Consider the following 23,323-nt stretch of genomic DNA (forward strand, 5'->3'; position numbering starts at 1 on the left):
CTCTCTCTCTCTCTCTCACACACACACGCACGCACGCACGCACGCACGCACGCACGCACACACACACACACACACTCAGCATTTAAGCATTATTCTGCCCAGAATTCAAACAGATGTCCTACTGCATATCAGAGTAAAATGGCATATTGCAGTAACTTTATTACTCTCAAAAGTGGATTTGAAAAGTAGCTAAGATCTGAGCAAGCAGAATATACAGCTGTGGCTACCCACTACAGATTATAGCAGTACATTCCTCCTTGGAAACCCTAGATTTTCACAACTCGTCGGGTAAAAAGAAATCAAAATGAAATGGCCATTTTTATTGTGTGCATGTGCAACTGGGCAGCTTCGGGAATGTCCTTCATAAGAAGCTTCTTCTTTTTTCAATTCCAAATCTAACCACGCCCAATTCCTTGGATCTTCAAGGTTTCATTTAAAGAAGACTTCTTCACAGATCTGCTTGGTGTCCTTGGGACACGTTACTTCATGTCCAATGGTTCTGGGGTCTGTATAGATCTCATAGTCATTACCACCCTTTAGAAGGAAAAACAAGGAACAATATGTGAGACCTATAACATGTCAGACCTATTGCATGTGGCCCAGTGACTCTCATGCAGGACTCACTGGTTTGGTTTTGTCTCCGAAGAAATGAATGGTCTCATAGGAATCGTTCTCTAAAATTCCCAGACAGTAACGTTTATCCCATCCTTCAGGAAAAACATCAAAGCTGATCTGGCCACCTGCATTACAACAAAACGGCGAATATTAAAAATACACTCTTCAGATTCCCTTGAAGTCACAATGAATAATACATTAACCTTCTATCCACAGCATATGAATCATATCACATGTACTGTTCTTTCATATTCTTCATATGCTTTCTCTTCATGCATTGAGTGTTCCTTTGTAAGTGTTAAGGCATTAAGATATTTCGGTAGAACATATCGTGAAGCCTGGAGGGACACAAATTCCCGTCACATGTCCGGCACTTGCCATAATAAAGCTAATCATAATGCTTGCACTGATAAATATAAGATATTTATCATTAACAAATCATTTTGATCATAAACAAATAAAAAAAACATACCTATTGAAAACATAAGTCCTTTGCCTGCAAATTCTTTCCGTAAAACTGCTACAAACTTCTCTCTGATGTGCTCTCTCTGTAGAACGAGTGTAAAGCTTTATTTGGATAGATCTGCTGTATTTGCATACACAAAATAAAAGCAATAGAAATCTAAGTGACAGTATAATTACAGAAGCAAATGACGAAGGATGAAAAAGGTTGTGTTAACGAAGCATTATGTTCTCACAATGTCACACAGATTTACAGTGTTCGCGATGCAACAGCATGTAACGCAGACTTAGATGATAAAGAAAATACAAGCATGGTTTTACCCAGATCTACAGGAAAAACAATGACTTACTTTGTCAAGTTCAAAGAACTCGACTCGCTCTTCTTGGCTACAGCTTCTGCCCACCGGAGAGATGTTCAACATGCCATTACGGAATTCGATAAAAGTTCCTCTGTAGGGTTTCAAAGAATCACATTCATTACCAGAGTCAGGGTTTCACATCTAAAACACAACAAGAATGTCAAAAGGGAAGAACATTCATTATGAATGACCTAAGTAATAAAAATAAAATATAAAAACCAGTTCTGGCCAGCCAATAACAATGACAAAACAAAGTAATTTGCTAATGGTAGAAGCTGGACTTTAGAACTTCATTATGGTATCATTTTACCTCTTCTTAGGAAGTTTAATTTTTGCTAGGTAATCCAGACAAAAATTGATGAAGTCCTGCAAGAGTTCCTCACCCAAGTATGCTTGAATACTCTGAAAACAAGTTAACCATTAAATGTTATTTTAAAGCACGGCAGTAGTATTTACTGTAGTATGTAATGCTGTAGTTTGCCCTACTGTAGTATGCCCTAAGCTATCCCTTACCTGTACAGACAGCAATGTCCCATTCTTGTAGGCAACCAACCCATTTTCAGCAAACACATAATCAACCTTATCCAACACTAAACAAAGAGAAGCAACAGCAATGAATTATCCAATTGAACTATGAGTGGAACTTCACCTGTGGTAGTTCTACAATGAATATATGCAACAAAATCTGAGGTACACTGAGGAACACAGCTTTCATAAAAACAGTTGGAGCCTTATGCACAATTCTGAGCAGTCAGGGAGGAGCAGTACAACTTATGGAACCTGTCGTTTACTGCCTGCGGAGAATGTAATTGGATGCTTTTTAATAAGGTTTTAGTCAGTGACTAACTTCATTGCTCATTCATTGCAAGAACAGAGCAAAACCAGTGCAGTAAGGATACATCTCTTTTGGACATCTCAGGTAATCAGTGCATTGCTATGAATCATCATAAAACACATAAAGGACCTGCAGTCTCCATGAAGAAATCTCCAGTTGGGCTAGTTCATCTTCTTACCATCATTTCCTAGTTGCTCTTTAATTTTGCTGAAGTCGGATCCCCCAACAACTCCAACTCTTACTTTCTTTCGTAGGTTGGCCAAAAACTCCTCCATGTCAGGGGTCACTCTCTAAGAAAATGAACAGAGCACTTTCTTAACAGATTTTCTTTTACTTGAACTGAGTATAAATATTCTTTTTATCTATTCATATATTCAGAAAACAGACAGGTAATACAGATGAAGCTGGCTGTATGCTTTACATACGATGTGGTTGGGAAACAGGTTCAGTTGGTGCTTAGTTGGTGGTCTGTATGTTTACATTTAGTTACATACCTTTACATAAAACATTTATAAATACCAATCCACCTGCAACAGGACATCCTTTAAGTGAGACACTACAGTGCTACTGACCAAGGTACAATGTCACCGCTTACACAATACATTCAACATTCATTACATATAGATGACTTTAACCGGACGATAATAGCATCGTATGACGGCAGCACTGTCCAGCTAAGTTGCGTACATGTTCTCACTTTGACATTTAACTTTTAATTATACATTCTTCATCTAAAAGGCGTACGATTACATGCTCACGCCCCGCAGTAATTCCGAAGTTATGGCTTAAAATGTCACAAATGTACATCGATCACGAAGGTAACATAGGATCCGCTTCCTAGTTGTCACAGCTAAAAGAAACTCGTTTTACAGCCCTTTAGTGTACTCTGGGAATACACTGGGAGAGTAAGTACTTTAACTCACTTGTCGAGCTGCGGTAAGAGTCCCATCGACATCAAATAAGCAAAGTGTTGATTTATCCACGCTTGGCTGTGCCATTTTAATTATCGGCAGATACAGCCAGCTAACAGTATTCTGCTTTATTATATGACAAAGTTATCAAAGATACAATGAATGAGGAAAAACATGCAGAGGTGGGACTCCTTCTTACACGTCAGTATGTTAAACCTCTTCCTTGTCCACCCTTGCTTGACTACCTGGGAGTTGTAGTAGAACTGCCCTTTGAGTGTACCGCGCGGAAATCTTGAAAAAAGGCTTCATAACTTTCATTTAAATTTTCTACTAAGTCAGTAAATTGTATTGATTATCTATACACATACTGAATGCTATGTGTTATTCAGTGTTAGCCCACCGGGTTTATTTTTTTTCTAACAGGAACCACACAACAATCTCAAGTTTCCTCCGGATCCCTTAAAGTGAGACACACTTCCTGTTCTACTGGGCACGCAGTTGTTCTTAAAATTATGGTGAGTTTTGTTTTATTTTTGTTTTTTTGTCTAAGACATAACAGTTTTAAAAATTATTTATTTAACGATATAAATAAGTATCATGACGCAGTGTTTTATTTTTTCCCCATAAACGTATTAATGGTTGAAATTAATAGGCAGATTTATTACCTGGAGAGCCCCTCCAGACATTGTCGGATTGATTTCGTTGTATCTCCACTTATTAGTAGGTAATTGTACATGTGTTAGAAGCAGCAGGATTCATTGTATTTTGCCGCAGACGTTTAAAATGTTCTTCTACTTCCTCATTGAAATAATGGGGAAAATGTGGTATTTCTAATAATATCCTGTTTTGTCTTCTTTACAGCAAAGGCTAAGACATTTTTCACGTGTAATCATACCTTTGACATTTCGATGTCGGGAATACTCTGTGCCGGTGCCTTTGAGATGTCTCCTTCGCGGGATTCATCCTGTTCTACTTGAAAACAGCCTGATATCCACAAGGCAGAAAGTCGGACTACAACAGTGCTGTCATTTATTTACCACACTGCATAAAAGAGGTCAACTGAAGCCTGAGGATCTGACATCACGCCAGTTTACCCTCATCTATGTATTTCCAGCCATCCGATTCCTGCGAGCAGTATCAAGACTCAAGCTGCTTCAGACCGGAATCACTTTTGTCACTCTCCCTCCTGTGTATTACCTCTACTTTCAGGGACAAGTCACATATACCCTCATAAGCTACAGTACTGGAATTGCAGTGTTTGCTGCTGTCATGCTGTATTCCCTGAGCCATTATCTTAGGAGATTTGTGGGTATGATGTATTTGGATGCCACCAAAACCACTCTTAAGGTGTCTCACCTCACTTTCTGGGGTAAAAGGAAAGACATTTATGTACCTGTGACTGACATCATGACTCTTGGGGACACGGGTGACGCCAGACATGAAACTTTACTGCGCTTAAAGCAATATAGCTCTCCTAGAACTTTGTATTTCTCCACACAGTTTGGTCGTGTGGTGGACAAAGAGGGATTTAAACAGGTCTTTGGCAGTTTCTCATAAGGCACAACTCAGACTTTTGATGGCCCGGCTTTTATTTATTCTTACAACAAGTCTTTCAAATCATAAGTACACATTTTTGCTGAGAGTAAATAATGTCAGCAAAATTGAAAATTCTTCATATGGTGTCAAAATAAGTTTATATAGCTGAAACAATAAAACATAACCGCAAGTCAGCAGTTTCCATAACTAACCAGCCAAATGGATGTTTGCCCCTGTTTTTCAACACATTAAAATACAAACTAAATCGTGTGTATGTTAGAAATACCGTGATCATAGCTTTGAAAATGTGTATTTTACATAAGTAAAGTAAGTTTAGATATCTGATATTGTACCTGTTTTCAGTAATCTGAGAAACTTGGTGCATTTATTTTTTAACGTACATTAAAGAAAAAAGCTGATCTGGCCATTTCAAAAGTATCATTGTGTATATGAATCAGTGCCCTTTCTGGTGTGAATTATACTTGAGTCCGATTTTTAGCTCCTCTGCTGCAGCTCTGCCAGCGTGTCATTAAAGATGTGGAGGAAGAGATGTACATGGTGCTCCTTGAATATCAGGGCGGGGCGGAACCTGATCGATTGTTTTCCACAGCCCCCGAAGACCAAACCTGTGACACCATAAACATCCACATTTAATAACCACATTGATTAATCATTTTAATTAAACTTAGTGAAATCAATCATGCTTCCATTTAAAAAGCAAACGGAGTATCAGTGTTGGGCATTTCAGGTCCAGAATCCACAAATCCAGACCAAGATTTTGTTCCTTACCCCTGTTCCTAGCTATGAGGATGAGGCTGTTTCGTGTGGTCTCATCTTTGACATCAATGGCACAGAAGGTCCCTTGACCCCTGGCGGCACTAAGGGTGTGAGGGTAACGGGCCTGATGGGAAATACAGCAGATAACATCTAATATGCCACCATTCCCCCTAAAATACACATACATCACTGCTGCACCCTGCCCAAGGTCTCTACCTGCAGCTCATACAAGCCTTGCAGCATCACTCTCCCAGAATTCCTCACTTCCTCCAGGAGGTTCTCAGTCTTGATCACATTTAGCACTTCATTGAGCAAAAGGTTTTTAGTTGGATCCCCCATCCAGGTATTGAAGATTCTGAATGGCTGTGGGATGAACAAACCATCGCCCTCTGAACTCATTGCTGTATTTCAGCAAAGAATTATGAAATAAGAACTAGTAGCACTGATGTATGTAGACAGTGCTAACATTTAATAATCACATACAAATTAATCTGTAAATTAAATATTTAATGACCAGGATAATCATCAGATTTTTTTGGCAATTAAATTAATTCTGACCTTGTCAGGTGTCAGCTCGTCTCTGTAGTAGTAACCTCCTGTTAGCATTTTCTTGCTAAAGGAAACAATTTCTCCAGGGTCATCAAGACCCCAGTGCTCATGAGCCCAGAATTTGCCCGTAGCTCCACCTCCTGTCTGCACCTCATCCACCAGGAAGGCACAGCCATGCTGAAGGATGGGAGAGGAACGCTACTTGTTATCCAGCATGCTGCTGAATGCTCAGTGTCACTGCACAGCTAGCTTGGATGAACCTTACGTTCCGTGCGATTTCTCGCAGCGCTCTGAAGAATCCTGGAGATGCATGGTTATCGCCCCCATCTCCCTGGATGGGCTCGATCACTATTCCTGCCACCGGTTTTGCTTTCTTTCCCCACTTGACAATAAGGTCCTCTGTCTGAAATATGTCTTTGGTCAAGCCTGGAAGTGGACTTTTTGTGCATTCATAAATACCTCAGTTTTCTGTGGGCATTAGTCCCCATAGATTTTTATCATGATTTTGTGAGCAGTGCTATCAAGGATCAATGATGATCAGCATAAGTTTACATTTGACCATATGTCCATAATCAATGGTCAGTTATCCAGGAAAATGTTGAAAAACTTGATCATCTGAACACTGCATAATAATTCTATATAGGCCTACATGATAAAAGTAAAAATTAACAAGACTGAATGACATGTGCCTCCATACAGTTGTACCCCAAATGCAATTTCAATTTCTCAAAATATCTTGCTCACAGGCCTAGTGCTGAATGTAATTATTTTTACCTCTTCTAGGCATCGGACTTCTTCTTGCGCATTTTCTCTGACAAACTCTTCCAGGGGGTACCGCAGTTTGGGGAAAGGTGCGATTGGCCAATCAAAAGAAGGGACATCCAGCCTCGGGAGAGCCTTCGTGTGCGTTGTGGACAGACAGCCTGTGGACACATTCATGCAGTGTTATCATGCACTGTACATGTGCGTATGTTCTATTCATATGCACGCATGTACGATGGTCAGACCACTTCTACCACAAAGAAAGTGATGCAATAGCTTTTTGGAGACAAACCACTTATTTATTAATTTGTTTGTTTTTTTTTATCAATAATTATCAATATTAAGTGGACTGCCCCAAAATAAACATAAAATGTCCTCAAAAAAAATGAATAATGAAAAATGTACTTGTCTAGGACATGAAAAAATGTCCTACCTAAAGTTTTCCCATGCAACCCACCCATGAAAGACAGGATGGTTAGGTGAGGACAGCCTGGAGGCTGGGGAAGAAATCATTTGTTGTGATAAAATGACAGGAGGAAGAAGATCCTCAGCCAGGAAAAATGGAAAATGGCTTCTGAGATGCTTATGACATTGGGGATTTGGGTGCAGTAGACGTTAGATGGGCGATCTTCTTTACAAGCCTTTACAAATTTCTTGCAGTGGGAGAAGTGAAGATTTTACAGTTGGTTATAACAATCTGAGTAGTCCTGAATGTGCTGTGCAGAGCCATTACGGACAATTGGAAGTGTCCTTTACAGATCTCTTGGCGTAATCCCACAGGCCAGGTGTTAATCTAGGGGTTGCATCAATCTGATTTACCTGGCTGATCACACTTGAGCTCAACTCTTCTGCCGTTGGCTCATTGTTTCCCCTTTGTTTTTTCTGGAAATGGCAGAACGATGTTTAAAATAGGAATGTACAGCCATGTATGAGCAAAGATGTAGTGTGAGGGCTGATAAAGAAAGAAAGATAAATGTTACACGGCCTCTCAGTGGTGCAGTATGTAAATGACATGAGCTACGGTCTTTTCTTACAATACAGAATTTAAATGCTGTAAGGGCATAAAACTTATCGGTCCTGCAGGCCCCAACTCTGATCAGCCTGCATCAGTCTATTTCAGAGCTCCGCTGGCCCAGGCAAGACTGGACTCTACTCGTCAAACCACCCCTTTTAAGGAAGGTAAAAGCCTGCCGGCTTCTGAGAGACTGGATAGGAATAACTGGAGCAACACAGAAAAAGCAAGACCTTTCACCCCCCGGAGTGGCCGGAGTTCCACAGTCAATCCACAGCAACAACAGCCGTCAGCCTCCAGACACAGACACCTTTTCTACTATAAACAGGATAACTCACCACACATAGATGTTAGGGACAAATACACGCATGTTTGGTCTTGTTTGAATAGGCATGAGACGAGGAGTATTATACACTCAGATTTAAGGCAGTATAGTCTTCCCTAAGAGAACTATAGAAACTTCGGCTAAACCCACTAAAATGAGAGAGCCTCTCACATGGCAGAACAAGGGAATTACGACCACCCCCTAAAGTGATCTGATTGGCTGGGGACCTGAGAACCAAGGCCAACAATGCCCCTAAAATTAACCATTGACCGAAATTGGTCAGTCTTCAGAGACATGCCATCACCTGGGTTGGATACTTAAGGAAGGGCCTCAGGAGAAGTAGGGGAGTCACTCTGTAATCAGAGCTCCCACAGAGAACTGCGCGAAAGTCCATCTGTAGTCAGATGCTTTCCGCAGAACTTTGTGCACTCTCATCTGAGGAATGTGATTGTTTAATATTGTATTTGTCCAAATGTATTTACAAGTATGTGGCCACATGTCAATAATTGTATATTGTAGTATGTTTAATAAATGTTGTTTCGATTACTTTATGACTGTCTGATTTGCTAACTTCTTTATAAACTTTCCAGATTGGACTTCTATCCTTATTAGGACGAAAGTGGTAAATACTATCTTGCAGCCTCTGGGTTAAATCCCCTTTATCCGGGTCCCAAACTCGACTGCCCAGGTTAAGTTACGGTGGATACCAAAACTACACCTCTGGAGTTCGCACACGTTCAGTTACGGGCCGACGTAACCTCTGAGGTCAACACATGCTGAGGAAAGGTACCGGTCTACTCTCTGAGGGGCGTACACACTATGTTCCTAGGCACCGGGCATAGTCCCTGAGACGCTTACATGGTAAGACAATGGGCGGCATCGGCGGAGTCCCTGAGACGAGCCAAAAGTAAACCTCGTACAAACTACCGCAATAAAAGGTGCGCCTTCACAGCCGCTGAGGTTGACACATATTATGATATGGGCTGCCCCCGGCTGAGCCTCTGAGGTGGACGTACGTGTGGTTTGGGTAAACATCGGCTTAATCTCCGAGGCACCCACATGCTCAGTAATTGGCAGACACTGAGCCTTTGGGGAATTATATAGGTCGAGGGACCCGAATAATCAGAGGCTGACATTGTCTTAAATGGTGGCGATTTCCGTACTGTCATGCCCGGCTCGTCCGCTCCTCGTGTGTGCCACGCCCCCTGCTTACCCACGTGTACTTCCCTGATCGTCTCCTGCTGTGTCTGATTACTTTGATTAGTCTTGTCCTGTTTTAAGTCCTGGTCTTACCTGTGGTCCTCGTCCGTCATTGATGTAAGTTGGCGTCTGATGTTTCCCGTCTGCCTTATTAAACCCTCGTTCTGCCCCGTATTCTGCCTTCCTGCGTCCTGCTTGCTCACTTGCCCTCACGATCGCCGCTCTCGCTTCTGCCGATCGTGACATGTACCTTTAAGACAAACCCTGTGGAACAAGCCCACGGATCGCCCTGTCGGCCGAGGCGAATCTGGCGGACTCCTTCGTCAGGGGTAAACTAGAGTTGGTAATCTAAAGGAGAGTCTCGAAGTAATCCGAACAACATAAACGTCATGACTACAATATACTGAAATAAAGGTCTTTAATAAAATGGAGTCAGATATGTGTCTAAAAGAATATCTTGTATATTAAAAAGGGTAAGTAATTCCCAGGAGCGCTTGGAAGGACCAACACGCATTCACAGCCTTCGGCTGCGCCATTGGATTCCGCCATTGGGCTAGTGGGTGGCTCCCTACAATGCACTCATGCCTGCTCATTCAGTATCCAAATTGTTATGCAGTCACCTAGAGATTGCCATTTAAAAAAAAAAAGTAAACTAGTGTTTTCAAAACACATTAATGTATTTCTAATGCTACAGCACCCATATGTTCTTAGCACATTGCAATAGTGAATTGCATTTACAGTAGAATGTTTTAGTGTGATTTTAAATGATTGCCAGTGTTTTGATAGCAATTCTATTTACTGAAATTTCCACAAAGGACAGGCTCACGGATAAGGGCGTAAGGGGAGATAGGAGACTTAAATACGTACATGTCCTCTTAATAATCACTGTCTAACTCTGCCCAGTGTGTATAGTGTGAGATGTTATTGTGCACTTACCTGGTACCAAATGAATATGGCTTTGTAGGCATTTTCATTGGAGCAAGAGCCACAGGCCATAGTCTGAACTCGACTCATCCCTTTGGGGGCAACCTAAGGAAAGTAAGCTGTGGTTACAGATGGATCACCCTGCTGAAGGTGCTTGCTTAAACATTACAGAATTAAAGATGGGATCCAGATAGCTGCTAATATAAATATACAATATACATTTATAGTGGTGTATTCACTTAAAAGCTGTATATCCAATTATAAATCTATATGCACTGAAACCCAGAAACTAACGGCATTCCTATTTATTTAAACTGCAATCTGGTACATTTAGTGAGGCTTATAAAATGAATGATAATGTTATCAGAACATAATGTGATTTATATTCCTTAATTAGACACCAACATTTGCAGTCAAATATCCACCAATGACGCAAGCACAGCGCCTGAATGGGGACAGATAAGCTCTCGACAGGGATTGCACTGCAGTTCCCGTATTCCCGTGTTTCTGTGAAGTGTTCTTACTGAAAGCAGACCCTCAGTCAGATTATCTGGAAGGTACGGAGGAGGCAGCACTCCAAGAGCTGGCCAGTTTACAAAGGAACCCTTAGAAAGAGCAGAGCAGAGCGACAAACAGCAATAACTAGACTACGGTGACCATGTTTTAGCATCATTATAGCATGAAGAAAATGAATACATTGTATATGAGGGAGTGATGTGACCTTTTTCCTTTTATTCCACATTTATACAGTAGAACCTTGGAACTCGAACACCTCTAAACTGGACCAACTCGGATGTGAAACGGGTCTGTCGATTTTTTTTCTATTTGTACCTCGACTGAAATCTTGGAACTCGACAGTTCCTGCTAAAACTTGTATGGGTCAAGGCATGATCAGCTCTTTGAACCTTGAATGGGTCGGTTGAGAAAAAGCTGGCCACAGCTCCACCAAAAACTCGGAACACGAGAAAACAAAACAGCTTTGCTTAAACTTGTACGAGACTTAAAGGTACTGCATGTGTGTCTACTTTCGCTTAGGAGTATGGGATTGTCATTTATTTCATGTTTAATTTTTGGTGTGCTTTTTCATGCGCGTTTTAGAGTTATATTGATTGTTAATGCTTTTTATCATTAGTTGTACATAAGTTTAAATAGGGAATCATTTGGGGGTCTGAAATGGATTAAATCCATTTACATTATTACTTATGGGAAACTTCGAATTGGAACTCGACCAAATTGCAACTCGAACGGCCTTCTGGAAGGAATTAAGTTCATGTTTCAAGGTACCACTGTATTATCAAAAAGGACACAGGATGTGGACGGTAAAAGCACTGGAAATATCATTGTCATGCCCACGCAGGCGGGAAGGACCGGGTGTGCGGCATTGTGGTTAATGAGAGGGAGTATAAATAAGACAGAATTACCCCAGCACACCGCAAAGTATTGAGCTGAATGTTTCTGAGCCGTACTGAGTGGTTCTTTGTCTTTTGTCTCCCTCATCTGCCTCGCCCACTCTGTCCACCCAGTGTATACTCCTTACCTGCTTCCCTTTCCTTCCCCAGACCCGTTCCCGCTCCTGACCTGACTTCCCCGCCGAGACCGGCACGTCCCCTTCCCGCCCCCCTGTGTGGTTCCGTCTCCTGCCTGCCCGTTGGACAGATTCCCCGGATTTCAACCATCCCGCTCCTTGAACGACCACGACTTTTGCCTGCCCCTTTCTGTACCTCTGCCCCAATAGCGCCAATAAAGCAGGCGTGGGATTGCATTCCTGGATCCGTGTCTTCCTGTCTGGGTTACCCTCACAATCATCATCCTGGATGGTAAATTACAAACGTGCTGCATTTTGTAGTGTAAAACATTACAATGTCTTGAGAATTATTCTGCTTATTTTAAAATAGTCACACATCTGTCATGTTACTCATTTAACATTTTAACTAACCAGATTGTGGCGGTTTGTCAGTACTGACAGTAGCGCTGGATGATTGTAACCTAAAAAAGGGAAATTTAAAGAAAATGCAAAAGGGATTTTAGAAATGGTACCTGAAAATTCAGTTTAATTACAAATGAAAGTGTATTGAAATGGCAACACTGATTCTGAATGATTACAGTCAGAGCAGCTGCACATTGACTCTCACCGATGGGGATGGAGGCCATCTGTGTGTACACATCCAGCATCCGGTTTCCATCCACATCCACCAGGTAATTACCCTGACTCTCTTCATAATCACAAAAGAAGTTCACCGTTGTGGCATTCTGCTTGTGGTATGATGGAGGTATAGGGGGCACAAGGGAGTAGAAGGAACACTTCATCACACTGTGAATGTCAAGGTCTTCTTCATTCAAATGTATCTTTTATGACTAATTGCTAAAATTCCTCTTAGTTCAGTTTATGTGTATATAGCACTGTTCCGAGTGCAGGGTCGTAATTATAATACATATTAGGGGGACACGTCCCTGCCAATATTCAGGTCTGCTCACAATGTCCCCCCAATATGTAGTGGCACCCTTCCCTGATTTCTGCTCCCAAAACAATCAAATGCAGCAAGACTGACTTTTGAAAATGTGTGTATTGATTACATTGATTTTTACATTAGATTTGATTTGTTTTTCTGATACATAAAGTTCATATTTATTAAGACCGATTCAAAACTGTGTCAGCCTGTAATGCATTGTAGTTCACCTGAACCTGTCCCAGTTGCCTTGTTAGCTCCTGTAATTATAAAGAAGAGTAACAAATGATTAGCAATATATAAGGCAATGAAGCCAATAATAAGATTTTATTATATAGAGGTTGAAATACTTCCCCTCAATATGTATTCACAGCATACACAAACTGCACTTCCTCTATTCCCAATAATTGTAAGGAAGTTTGATACTTTGTATGACATATATTGTCTGAATATACGTAATAAGAAGTCCTTACCTTAGACTTCGGGCCAGGTACCTCTGTCCTCATTGATACAACATCGTATACAAATTGTCTAACACTCTTTGTTGTCACTCCGCTGATAAGCTGATATCCTGGCAGAAAAACAACATACCCAAAACAGGTTACACAAACAGTTATGTATTTCATATATGAAATTATTTTGTGTGTGTGTTTGTGTTCCATGCAATACACTAGCTTCTTATCTAAGTTGTGCCTTATGCTGCCTGGAATAGGCTCTGTATTATTAAATAGCATGATTCAACTATTTCTCACTAAATTCCCCTGTTATCAAACTCTTCTGGGATACCCATGACTGCGCAAACATGACCCTGCACATCACCTGGCATATAGGGGAGATAGACGAGAGTCATGAAACCATAAGGACAGTTTACATTCCCACAAAATACAACGACTTTCAAGAGCAGTATCTCAAGGAGGCATCACAACCAGGAAACACCTGGCCATTTAACATCAGTTACCTCCAGTTTCTTCTTTGTCAATAAGATTGAAGGGGGACTATGTCCCTGTATTGATTACTGAGCCCTCAGTGAAGTAACCATCAAATCCAGGTTCTCCCTGCCACTGATCCCTGCAACACTGGAGCAGGTCCAGTCAGCCCAGTATTTTCCAAGTTGGGCTTGTGGAGTATGTATAATCTGATCTGAATTTGGGAGGCCAATGAGTGGAAGACGGCATTCATCACAACAAATGGTCATTAGGAATATTTGACTATGCCTTTAAGGCTTGTTAATGCCCCCTTAGTCTTCCAGTCATTTATGAATACCATATTCCAAGACCTGATTGACTAATCCCTGATCATCTGCAGTATGTTGATTTTAACTACTTTGTATTGCTTTTGCCGTGATCACATTTTACTGCTTTTTATCTGAAAATAATTGCATTTACGGTACATTGAAAAAGAAGTTTTTTAAAAAAGATCGATGTCTCCCCTCTCTTCTCCCCCCACTGAATGTACCAGCTGTGCCATTCTCAGACAGAAGATTACAGAGCTGGAAAAAAGAACCTCTGAACTCTACAAAATACAAGAGGATTAAAAACTTATTCACACTCTGTTTGCTGCTTCCCATGCTGCTCCCCTGCACCCGGCTGACGATCAGATCCAGGGAACGCTCTGCGGAACAGCTGTTCATAATAAGTCCCACGCCAGTGACTACGCGGGCTCTATTCCTTGGTCTGGCCCGAACACAAATGAAAATCCTCTCGAGACTGATTCAACAATGTACCTGGCTATATGCTACTTGCTAAACCATGGAACAAGTACAAAGACCTGTTCCAGTCCTGCATCTCCACACCATGAGCTTTGGATGGATACTAGCCAGAGCAAAAGAAGAGCCAGAAGCAAAAAACACAGGATCACTTATGTCTAACCAAATGTTCAGTTGGAGAACAGGTACATGGTTTTGGCTGAGCTGCCTGTGAATGAACCCAGTGTTAATTCTATAGCTAACATTAGCACTGCCAGCTGAGATGCTAACCAGAGACCCATTCAGCAGTGGAACATGATACAGCTGAGGCCGTGATGAGTGTCTTTCTGTGCCATGATGGGTAAACAACAGACCAAAGGTTACTAAAGCTAATCATCAGAAGGGACAGGATCAGAACAGAATATACACCGGACAATTGACAAAGAAGCCAGAGAAGACATCAAACCAAAGACTCTGCTGGTAGGTGACGACACGATAAAAGATGTTAAAAGCAAATTTTTGAAAACTTTCTGTCTACCCAATGTTATGGTTAGCGGTCTGGTCTGAAAGCTGCCACAAGTCTTATTGAACCACCTGGGCACAGACAGACTTATTGTACATGTTGGTACAAATGACACTCGTCCTGGAATGACAAATGGCTCAGAGCTGCTAAAAAGGGAATTCACATATCTCATGGATATTCTTCAGCATACCTCAGCAAAGATCTTTGTGTCAGGCCCAATCCCCACTTTAGGGATAGAGATTGAATGTTTCAGCTGCTTATTGGCATTAAATACCTTCCTCAGCATACAGTGTGCATAAGATGAGCTTCATCGACAATTTTAACCTGTTCTGGAATAAAAAAATGAACATTACATTAGGGGCAGGCAAAAATTAACATTACAGGATGGATGGGGTCCATTTAAACAAAGTAGAGGTCCTTATGCTTATTACTGACCTAACCTATGTCCTCCAGTGCCCCATTTCTGGTATTCAGAAGAGGTTAAAATCAGGGAAAAGTAGGCTTCTCTCTTCTCTTCAGGACAACAAGAACAATGATATCGCAAGGGATTACCCCGCCCAACCTCACCTCTCAGGGATATCTCACACAAGCTATGGATGCAGATAGAAGGCCTAAACAAGTTGTTACTGGATGGCACCAAACTTTCCTGCTAATCCAAACAAAGAAAGTGCAATCTCTGTGCTTTTATAGGCCATGTTGACATCTACGACAGACTGGGTCCTTACCCAACCACCCCTCCTACCTCATGTCTCTCTCCTCATACTGGGTATGGACCTACTGCTATTGGCATTACAGACCATGCTGACACCCTGTTTTAACTAACTTGAAGGTGAACAAAGTGTACTCAAAGTGCAGCTATCCTGTCTAATGTGACTCCAGTTATGTAGCAGCCACAGACTTTGACCATACTTAGTCTTACTGAATACCAGGTCCTTGGCTGGTAAATCAATTAATTAATTACCGTATTATCAAGAAAAAGCTTGATTTCATGTTTTTAACTGATTCGTGGTTAAATGAAAATAACGCAGCAGTCCTAATAGAATCAGCTTCTCCAAACTTCCTTTTTTGTCAGTGACGACACTGCACTTGTTAAGGTCTTAAATAACATTCATCTAAGCAGTGATGAATCAAAAATCATTGGTATTACTGGATCTCAGTGCTGCATTCAACACAGTTGAATATAAGATGCTGTTAGACAGATTAGACAAGTGGGTGGGACTTTCTAGCACCGTGTTAAATTGGTCTGAATCATATTTGCAAAAGAAGGACTACTTTGTGTCAACAATTATGATTCTGAGCAAACAAATATCACATGTGGAGTTCCTCAAGGGTCCATTCTTGGGCCTCTTCTGTTCGATATCTACATGTTTCCCATTGCTCAGATTATGGAGCATTAAAACATGTCTTACCATAATTATGTATAAGACACAGAACTGTACATTACAGTGACACCACATGATTATAATCCCTTACATTCACTGAATATTGATTGATTGATTGATTGATTGATTGATGAAACCCTTTATTGCTGTTGCAATATACCATGTCACTAGTCACGAGTACCAGCGAAAAAACTGGCCATCAACCCGACCATACATATACACAAACATCACAGTAGGGGGTAGACCGGTCGGGAGACAGGGGAAGAGAGAAGAAAAGAAACAGAATAACATGAGGAGAGAGGAGGAGAATAAACAAAACAGCCCCCAGACTGTACTCCAGTGGGGAGGACATTGTGGGAACCGAAAAAAAACACCTCAGCAACATAAGCACATGGTCACTACGCCTTACAACATAAAAATGACACGACTTGCAACGGGTGAGGGAAAAGGGGTGGTGGAGGTAGTCCAGCACAGACAAACAGCCATCCGGTCCTGCAGCCATGGAGGCGCTGGTCAACAGACCCGCCTGTTCACGCTGGGGGTATGAAGCGGCGAAGGCGTTGGATGGGGGGGAGGGTGCGGTAAGTCCTTGGGATCGGGGGAGAGGAATGCAAGAGAGTCTCACTGCCTTGTTCTTCAGGGGGAGTTGTTAGTTCAGCAGCGGCCTTGGCCGAGGCCAGTGCTGATTGGGGGGAGCCAAAACCTGATAGAATAGGGTTGTTTGGGTTTCCGTACGAGAAGCTGTAATTTCCAGCTCCACTAATGTCCACGCTAATGTCCACGCTGGTCTCTGCCATCCAATAAGTTTTGCAAAGCTGAGAGCTTCTCCATGATGTTATCCAGTTTCACAGTCTGAGTGCTAACAGCTCTGCCCACTCCATCAATCATTCCGGCCAGCCTAGTGGGGCTTTGAGCGGCTGTCACCGTCTTCTTCAGTCTTTGATAAACCAGGGCAATGCCTAATCCAATCAGCATAATACCTGTAATCATGGTTCCGAATAGGTAGATGTCTTCAATGTCCTCCACGGAAAGAAAGAGCTGCCAGGCACACGACCCTCCACCGCTCCCATCCGTCCATCGTGTAGCCAGCAGCATACGTTCCCGCCGGACAGTCAGGTTCCCCCGAACCTAGGCTTCTCGTCGAGAAGATGGTGTCAATTGCGTTGAGAGACCAGCTGATCAAATCCATCGTTTTTCGTAGTTTGGAGAGCAGGGCTGAGAGAGTCTCTCAAGTATAAGACAGTAGACTAGACGAGACGAGAGGAGCGAAGCAGGGAAGATAAGGGGACGGAGAGGGAGAGAAGTGCGACCGCCTCCGCTGAGAGCCAAACGAGAAAAAAAAATATATAATATGTGCATTAAACAAATCAATGACTGGATGTGCCAGAATTCTGCACACAGAAAAAACTGAAATAATTGTTTTTGACCCAAAAAAGAAAGATTGAAAGTCATTGCTCACCTTGAATCCATGACATTAAAACCTACAAATCAAGCCATAAATCTTGGTGTAGTTCTGGACTCAGACCGTAAGGCAATTACAAAATCAACCCACTACCACCTTAAAAACATAGCAAGAATGAAAGGATTTCTGTCTAAACAAGATACAGAAAAGCTTGTTTAGGCATTTATTTTTAGCAAACTAGACTGTTGTAATGGTGTCTTTACAGGTTTTAGCAAAAAATCAATCAGACAGCTGCAGCTTATCCAGAATACTGCCGCCAGTGTCCTCACTAATACCAAGAAAGTAGATCATATCATGCTGGTCCTTAAATGACTGCACTGGCTTCCTGTGCATTATTGGATTGATTTAAAAATTTTATTACTTGTGTACAAAGCACTAAATGGTCTCAGGCCTAAATACATTTCTGATTTTCTTGAACATTATGAAGCATCCAGACCCCTAAGGTCATCTGGGAAAGGTTTACTCAGTGTTCCCAAAATCAAGACCAAACATGATGAAGCACTGTTCAGTATCTACAGTATGCTCCCTGCCTGTGGAACACGTTTCCTGAAGACCTGATGATTTGGTTATTAGGTTTTTTTGAATGTTACTATTATTGCCCATCCATCCATCTTCCAAACAACTTATCTTTCTGGGTTGTGTGGGGTCTGGAGTCTATCCCAGAAGCTATGGGCACAAGGCAGAGAACAACTCAGGATGGGGGGGCAGCCCATCACAGGGCACACTCACACACCATGCACTCACACATGCACGCCATTGGGCAATTTAGTAACTCTAATAGGCCTCAGCATGTTTTTGGATTGTGGCGGGGAGGCGGAGGAAACCCCATGACAACATGAGAAGAACATGCAAACTCCACACACATGTAACCCAAGCAGAGACTCGAACCCGGGTCCCCAGAGGAGTGAGGCAACAGTGCTAATCACTGCACCACCATGCTACCCCTTATTATTATTATGATGATGATGTAATTAAATGTGTTGTTCGGCATTTGTAAAGCACTTTGAATTGCCTTGCGTTCATAAATAAACTTGCCTCGTCTTGCCGTTGGTAATTGTACGTTGCTAGCAATAAAATTGGCTTGGGAGCCAAACATCCCTTACAGGAACTCATGTGTTATGACTTGCTGGAAGACATGGCAGGGAGAGAAGGGGTAAAACTCGTGATTTATTCAGCAAGGACACGATCGGGAACACAAGAAATACTAGCAATAGCAAGACTCCACAAAACGTCACACAACGTTAATGACTGGACTGGGGAAACATACTTGAACGCAGACTTAAATACGCAGGACTATTTAACAACAATGAGAAACAGCTGGTAACACGGTGATTCCATACGAGCTTGCGAGGGTGCGTGGCACGCGGGAGGATCGGACGAGTAGGGCATGACACGGATCACAAAAACCAGGAAAGTATTCAAAGCACCAAATGTTTTAACCCTAGGCTATGTTCCTGGTCCATTTTAGATTCACAGTAGCCTACAGTACCTAACGGTGTCTTAAGGGGTGGTTCCCCTGAACTCTGAGCCCAGCGCTGCGACACAGGCATTGCAGATTGATCCATGCCCAAGACCCATTCCACCCAACAAATAATAGGTACCTGCCTCGATTCAACCTCGGCTCATCCAATGAGTCCATACTCCCTTAGCTTAGGATATCGGAGCATTAAGAAGACCACAGACCTAGCGAGAGGGAGATATTGGTAGCTGGAGGACGACATCTACGATTGTCATCTCCTGCCCCATCTGTACCTAACTGAAGACCCCACATGCCTTTCCCACTGGTTTGCTTTACCTCTTAGGGCGCTTTTCCACCGCAACAGGTACCGTAGTTTTGGTACTATCGGTACTTCCATAAAGTACCAAAAGTGTGGTACTTTTATGTCGGTTTTCCACTTCACGTGTGCCCCATTTCTTGGATCTGTTCATCGGACCATATGGCGATTAAAGCCTGTGTTTTGTTTGTCCATCCTTCCATTTTACTTTTATGTTTTTGTTTCTACTGCTTTTATTTCATTTCTCGCTGTTCGCTGTGTGTTTCAAAAGATGGTGGTATCTGAAACCCTGTAGTTTCTGCATTACAAGGTATTTATTATTTTTGATGGATTAATGTCTTTATTAGGAATATCGTACTTGTTGGACTACCATTAAATACAGTCACATTGAAATGTAAATCAAATGTACAAATGTATGCCAAAATGAATGCACCAATTTACATTTTACATTAAAATATATTAACATGTATTTGGAATTATCTTTATTTTGCATTTATGATAATAGGGTATGCTAACAGACATATTAAAGTGGTTTACTTTTAGGATTAATGAAATTGATTTTTAAAAATGCATCCACCTCAGTTCTCACTCTAAATTGAGAACACCCCTTCATCAAAATAAGACTTGCTCACCTGAGAAGTGAAGGTACGCTTGCAGTGATGTAGACAGTCGGCGTTTGGAGAGTTTTGAAGCCATTTTATTTAATCTGAATTGAATAGGTAAAAAAAAAAAACAAATGAGCTTAAAATCTCAGAACAGTATTTTTTAGCAGAGGAGTAGTGACAGGCACCTGACTGGGCTCCGGAGCTGGGTGGGGAACCCCGAGGGCATTCAGTTACATACCTGTCCCGGCTCGTCCAATTATGCTCGGTAGATTTTGAAATATCTATGAAGACCAAATTCTAGGTAAGAAGAAAAGGAGGAGACGTGTTTGTCTATCTGTCCATTGTTTATTTATTTCAGGATGTAGTGCAAATTTATATTATGAAGGTATCACAGGATACAAGGCAGCTGTTTAACAAAGTTTTTAAAATATTAGTCAATAAGGATCCAAGTTTCCTCTGAAAATGTAGCTGGAGGTAAATTCAGAAATGCATGTGAAGACCTTTAGAGTAAGAAGAGCACAAGGAGGAGACAGGTATCTGTCTGTCTGTCTGTCTGTCCGTCCGTCCGTATTTCTTTTCACTCCGATGACAGACAAGCAAACACAAAATGCAGGTATTATCTCCAGAAGGCAATCAAGAGTGCAAAACAGCAGTACACTTGCAAAATGTGTCACAACTCGACAACACACAGAATCCATATTGGATATGGCAGCAGTCCAGGTGCATATGGACTACAAGCCCCAGACACATGAAGCCATAAATATGTGCCTTCCTTTCTGTATGAGCTGAATGCCTTTTACACCTGTTATGAATCACAGGTCCAGAGAGTACAAATCGAGACCAAGATTTTGTTTCAACCAACCAGTTGAGTACTAGTGACTGTGACTCTTTACACTCAACTGGTTGCTTTGCTCTGAACTCAGCAGCAGAAAGGGCTCCTGCACTACAGAACTCCTGCTGGATGGTCTCCGGGAGCGATATGACTCAACACTCACAAAGCGGCTGGCCCTGGCAGAGTTTCTGCACGTTTTAAAAACCTGTTGCACCCAATAAGCAGTTGTCTTCATTGATATTTTTAATCGCTCTCTCAGAGATGGATTAAAAACATTAAGGGCATCATAACAGACTAGACCAGACCCACTTCAGTTTGCCTACTGCTGCAACAAATCCACTGTATATGACATCTCCATTGCTTTCCACACTGCTCCCATCTCACTAGGAAAATAAAGTGCTATACCAGACTGCTCGGCCATCAACAGCATCAGTCCACCCAGCAAGTTGCAAAGCTTCTTAAATTTGGGGCTCATCTCCTCGCTGTGTAAGTGGATCCTGGACTTCCTCACCAGCAGACCCCATGCACATTGGTGACAACATGTCATCCTCCACCACCATCAACACCAGCACCCTGCAAGGCAATGTGCTGAGCTCCCTGCTGTATTCCCTCTTCAATTACGATTGTGTATCCAAGCACAACTCCATCCTGGAGTTTGCTGATGACATCACCATCATTAGGCTGATCAGTAATGATGACAAGTCGTCCTACAGCGAGGAGATCAGACTACTGGCAAAGTGATACCAGAACAACAACCTCACCCTCAACATCAGCAGAATGAAGGAGTTTATCCTGGACTTCCACAGGTGAGTGACAGTCCTCAGCTCCATCCACTCCAACACTGTGTAGCCGATCAGCAGATTCAAGTTCTTCGGGGTCACCCTTGCAGAGGATCTTAAGTGATTTCAAAATGCTGCAGCAGTGGTCAAGAAGGTTTATCAACAAGGAAGGTAGGAACATCTGCAACATCCCTGACCAGGTTCTACAGGTGTGCTATGGAGTCCATCCTCACAGCGTGCATCACATATTGGTACGGCAGCTGCTCTGCTCAGTATCGCAAAACCCTGCAGAGGGTGGTAAAAACTGCACAGAGGATTACAGGCACACAGTTCCCGTCAATCTTTAACATCTTCACCATAAGCCGCTCAGGAAAGTGAACTGCACCATGAGATATTCCCGCTACCCTGCACTGCCACTTTTCACCTTTGTTCCTACTGTCAAGTAGCTGTATTCGATGCAGACAGACACCTCTTACTTAAGGGACAGTTTCTTCTCCACTGCCATGACTTCTGACCCGTTAGTGACACTGCACCTGCCACTGTTCCAGGACTGCCGACTTTGGTCAGCTGGATGGCGTGTGATTTTCAATTCAAGACAAATCTGCACATGGATATACATGTAGGTAACCATTTTATTACCTTGTAAATAGTCTGTAGGGTTTGCAAACTATCCCGACACTTTTGATGTAACAAATTTTAGGTTTATAATGGAATAATATAGGTTTGCCGTAAGATTTTTTGCATGAGAGTCTGAAACTGTATCTCTTGGTGTGCAATATATTTACACTATATTATTATCTTCTGCTATACCTGTATATTGTATAGACCATATTTATTCTTCCAGGTACATCCATATCCATATTTATATTTACATATTAATATTTCCATTTATTTTACCAGATATTTGTCCTGCTACAATGTTTCTGATGTCTGCAGGAAACATGCAAGTAATACAATCTCATTGTACTCAGTACTTGTATTAGTACAAATGACAATAAACCATTTAAATCCTTTGAATCCTTTTGTCAGCCTTGTTGCTTTTAAAATGTGGGTTCTGCCATCTTATGGTGAACTGGAGAATTGCAGTGTCACTGAAATTCATAATAAAAATCACAAAGAACCCATAAATACATGCATAGTCAAAATGCAATGTTCAGTCATCAGTAAATCCAATTATTTAAAAAATTACAAAGATCGAGCTTTATACCATTTATTGGTATAGTGTTGCAAGGACATACAATTTAAAATAAATGAATTGCCTAGCATACGTATTTACAATGGTGATAAAAATGACCAGTGATAGTTCTAACATTTTGAAATCCATATGTTTTAGGATATCCATAACATTTAAAATCTGACTTAAACTGTTATTTGAAAACATATTTCAAGGCCAAAATGACCGTCCTCTGATGGTACTGGCTGTGTTAGCAGAGGTTCCTGTTCCACACAATGGATGGGTTTTCCTTCACCTCGATACCCTGAAGTCAGGAATTCTGTCTCCTAAGGAGGAGCAGAGGCTGGGGATTGGAGACCTGTGTCTTTCTGACAGAAACAGATGATGTGCAGG

The 23,323-nt window shown here is 41.8% G+C and overlaps 3 protein-coding genes and 1 long non-coding RNA gene across 10 annotated transcripts; 2 read left to right on the forward strand and 2 right to left on the reverse strand.

Annotated features, from left to right (window-relative positions):
• Positions 1 to 128: 128 nt before the first annotated feature.
• On the reverse strand, positions 129 to 4,195 carry pmm2 (phosphomannomutase 2). 2 transcript variants are annotated; one of them, XM_049013025.1, is made up of 8 exons: positions 4,078 to 4,195; positions 2,450 to 2,561; positions 1,950 to 2,026; positions 1,747 to 1,838; positions 1,428 to 1,527; positions 1,088 to 1,163; positions 625 to 740; positions 129 to 534 (listed from the first exon to the last, which is right to left on the reverse strand). In XM_049013025.1, the coding sequence occupies exons 1-8, from the start codon at positions 4,084 to 4,086 to the stop codon at positions 430 to 432; spliced, it is 687 nt and encodes a 228-aa protein (XP_048868982.1). In that variant the 5' UTR covers positions 4,087 to 4,195; the 3' UTR covers positions 129 to 429. The 2 variants fall into 2 exon arrangements, with proteins under 2 accessions (XP_048868982.1, XP_048868981.1); XM_049013024.1 differs by lacking the exon at positions 4,078 to 4,195 and adding an exon at positions 3,195 to 3,414.
• Positions 3,056 to 5,153, forward strand: tmem186 (transmembrane protein 186). Its single transcript, XM_049013022.1, has 3 exons — positions 3,056 to 3,089; positions 3,606 to 3,697; positions 4,044 to 5,153. Exons 1-3 carry the CDS (start codon positions 3,062 to 3,064, stop codon positions 4,737 to 4,739), a joined length of 816 nt encoding a protein of 271 aa, XP_048868979.1. The 5' UTR covers positions 3,056 to 3,061; the 3' UTR covers positions 4,740 to 5,153.
• LOC125741729 (4-aminobutyrate aminotransferase, mitochondrial-like) lies at positions 4,754 to 20,459 on the reverse strand. Of its 6 annotated transcripts, none has more exons than XM_049012990.1 (16): positions 20,384 to 20,459; positions 20,173 to 20,246; positions 13,188 to 13,285; positions 12,945 to 12,974; positions 12,400 to 12,517; positions 12,204 to 12,253; positions 10,792 to 10,872; positions 10,280 to 10,372; positions 7,626 to 7,688; positions 7,240 to 7,303; positions 6,819 to 6,967; positions 6,310 to 6,447; positions 6,054 to 6,221; positions 5,712 to 5,858; positions 5,508 to 5,619; positions 4,754 to 5,344 (listed from the first exon to the last, which is right to left on the reverse strand). In XM_049012990.1, the coding sequence occupies exons 2-16, from the start codon at positions 20,234 to 20,236 to the stop codon at positions 5,214 to 5,216; spliced, it is 1,506 nt and encodes a 501-aa protein (XP_048868947.1). In that variant the 5' UTR covers positions 20,237 to 20,246; positions 20,384 to 20,459; the 3' UTR covers positions 4,754 to 5,213. The 6 variants fall into 6 exon arrangements, with proteins under 6 accessions (XP_048868947.1, XP_048868948.1, XP_048868950.1 ...); XM_049012991.1 differs by lacking the exon at positions 20,384 to 20,459 and adding an exon at positions 20,331 to 20,348; XM_049012993.1 differs by lacking the exon at positions 20,384 to 20,459 and adding an exon at positions 15,112 to 15,250 and having other exon boundaries at positions 20,173 to 20,310.
• Positions 20,460 to 20,806: 347 nt separating this feature from the next.
• LOC125741749 (uncharacterized) lies at positions 20,807 to 22,773 on the forward strand. The gene is made up of 2 exons (XR_007397844.1): positions 20,807 to 21,783; positions 22,305 to 22,773. It is a non-coding gene; the product is annotated as an uncharacterized LOC125741749 (long non-coding RNA).
• The last annotated feature ends 550 nt before the right edge of the window (positions 22,774 to 23,323 follow it).

The sequence above is a fragment of the Brienomyrus brachyistius genome, chromosome 5, assembly GCF_023856365.1.
Source record: "Brienomyrus brachyistius isolate T26 chromosome 5, BBRACH_0.4, whole genome shotgun sequence".
NCBI lineage: Eukaryota > Metazoa > Chordata > Actinopteri > Osteoglossiformes > Mormyridae > Brienomyrus > Brienomyrus brachyistius.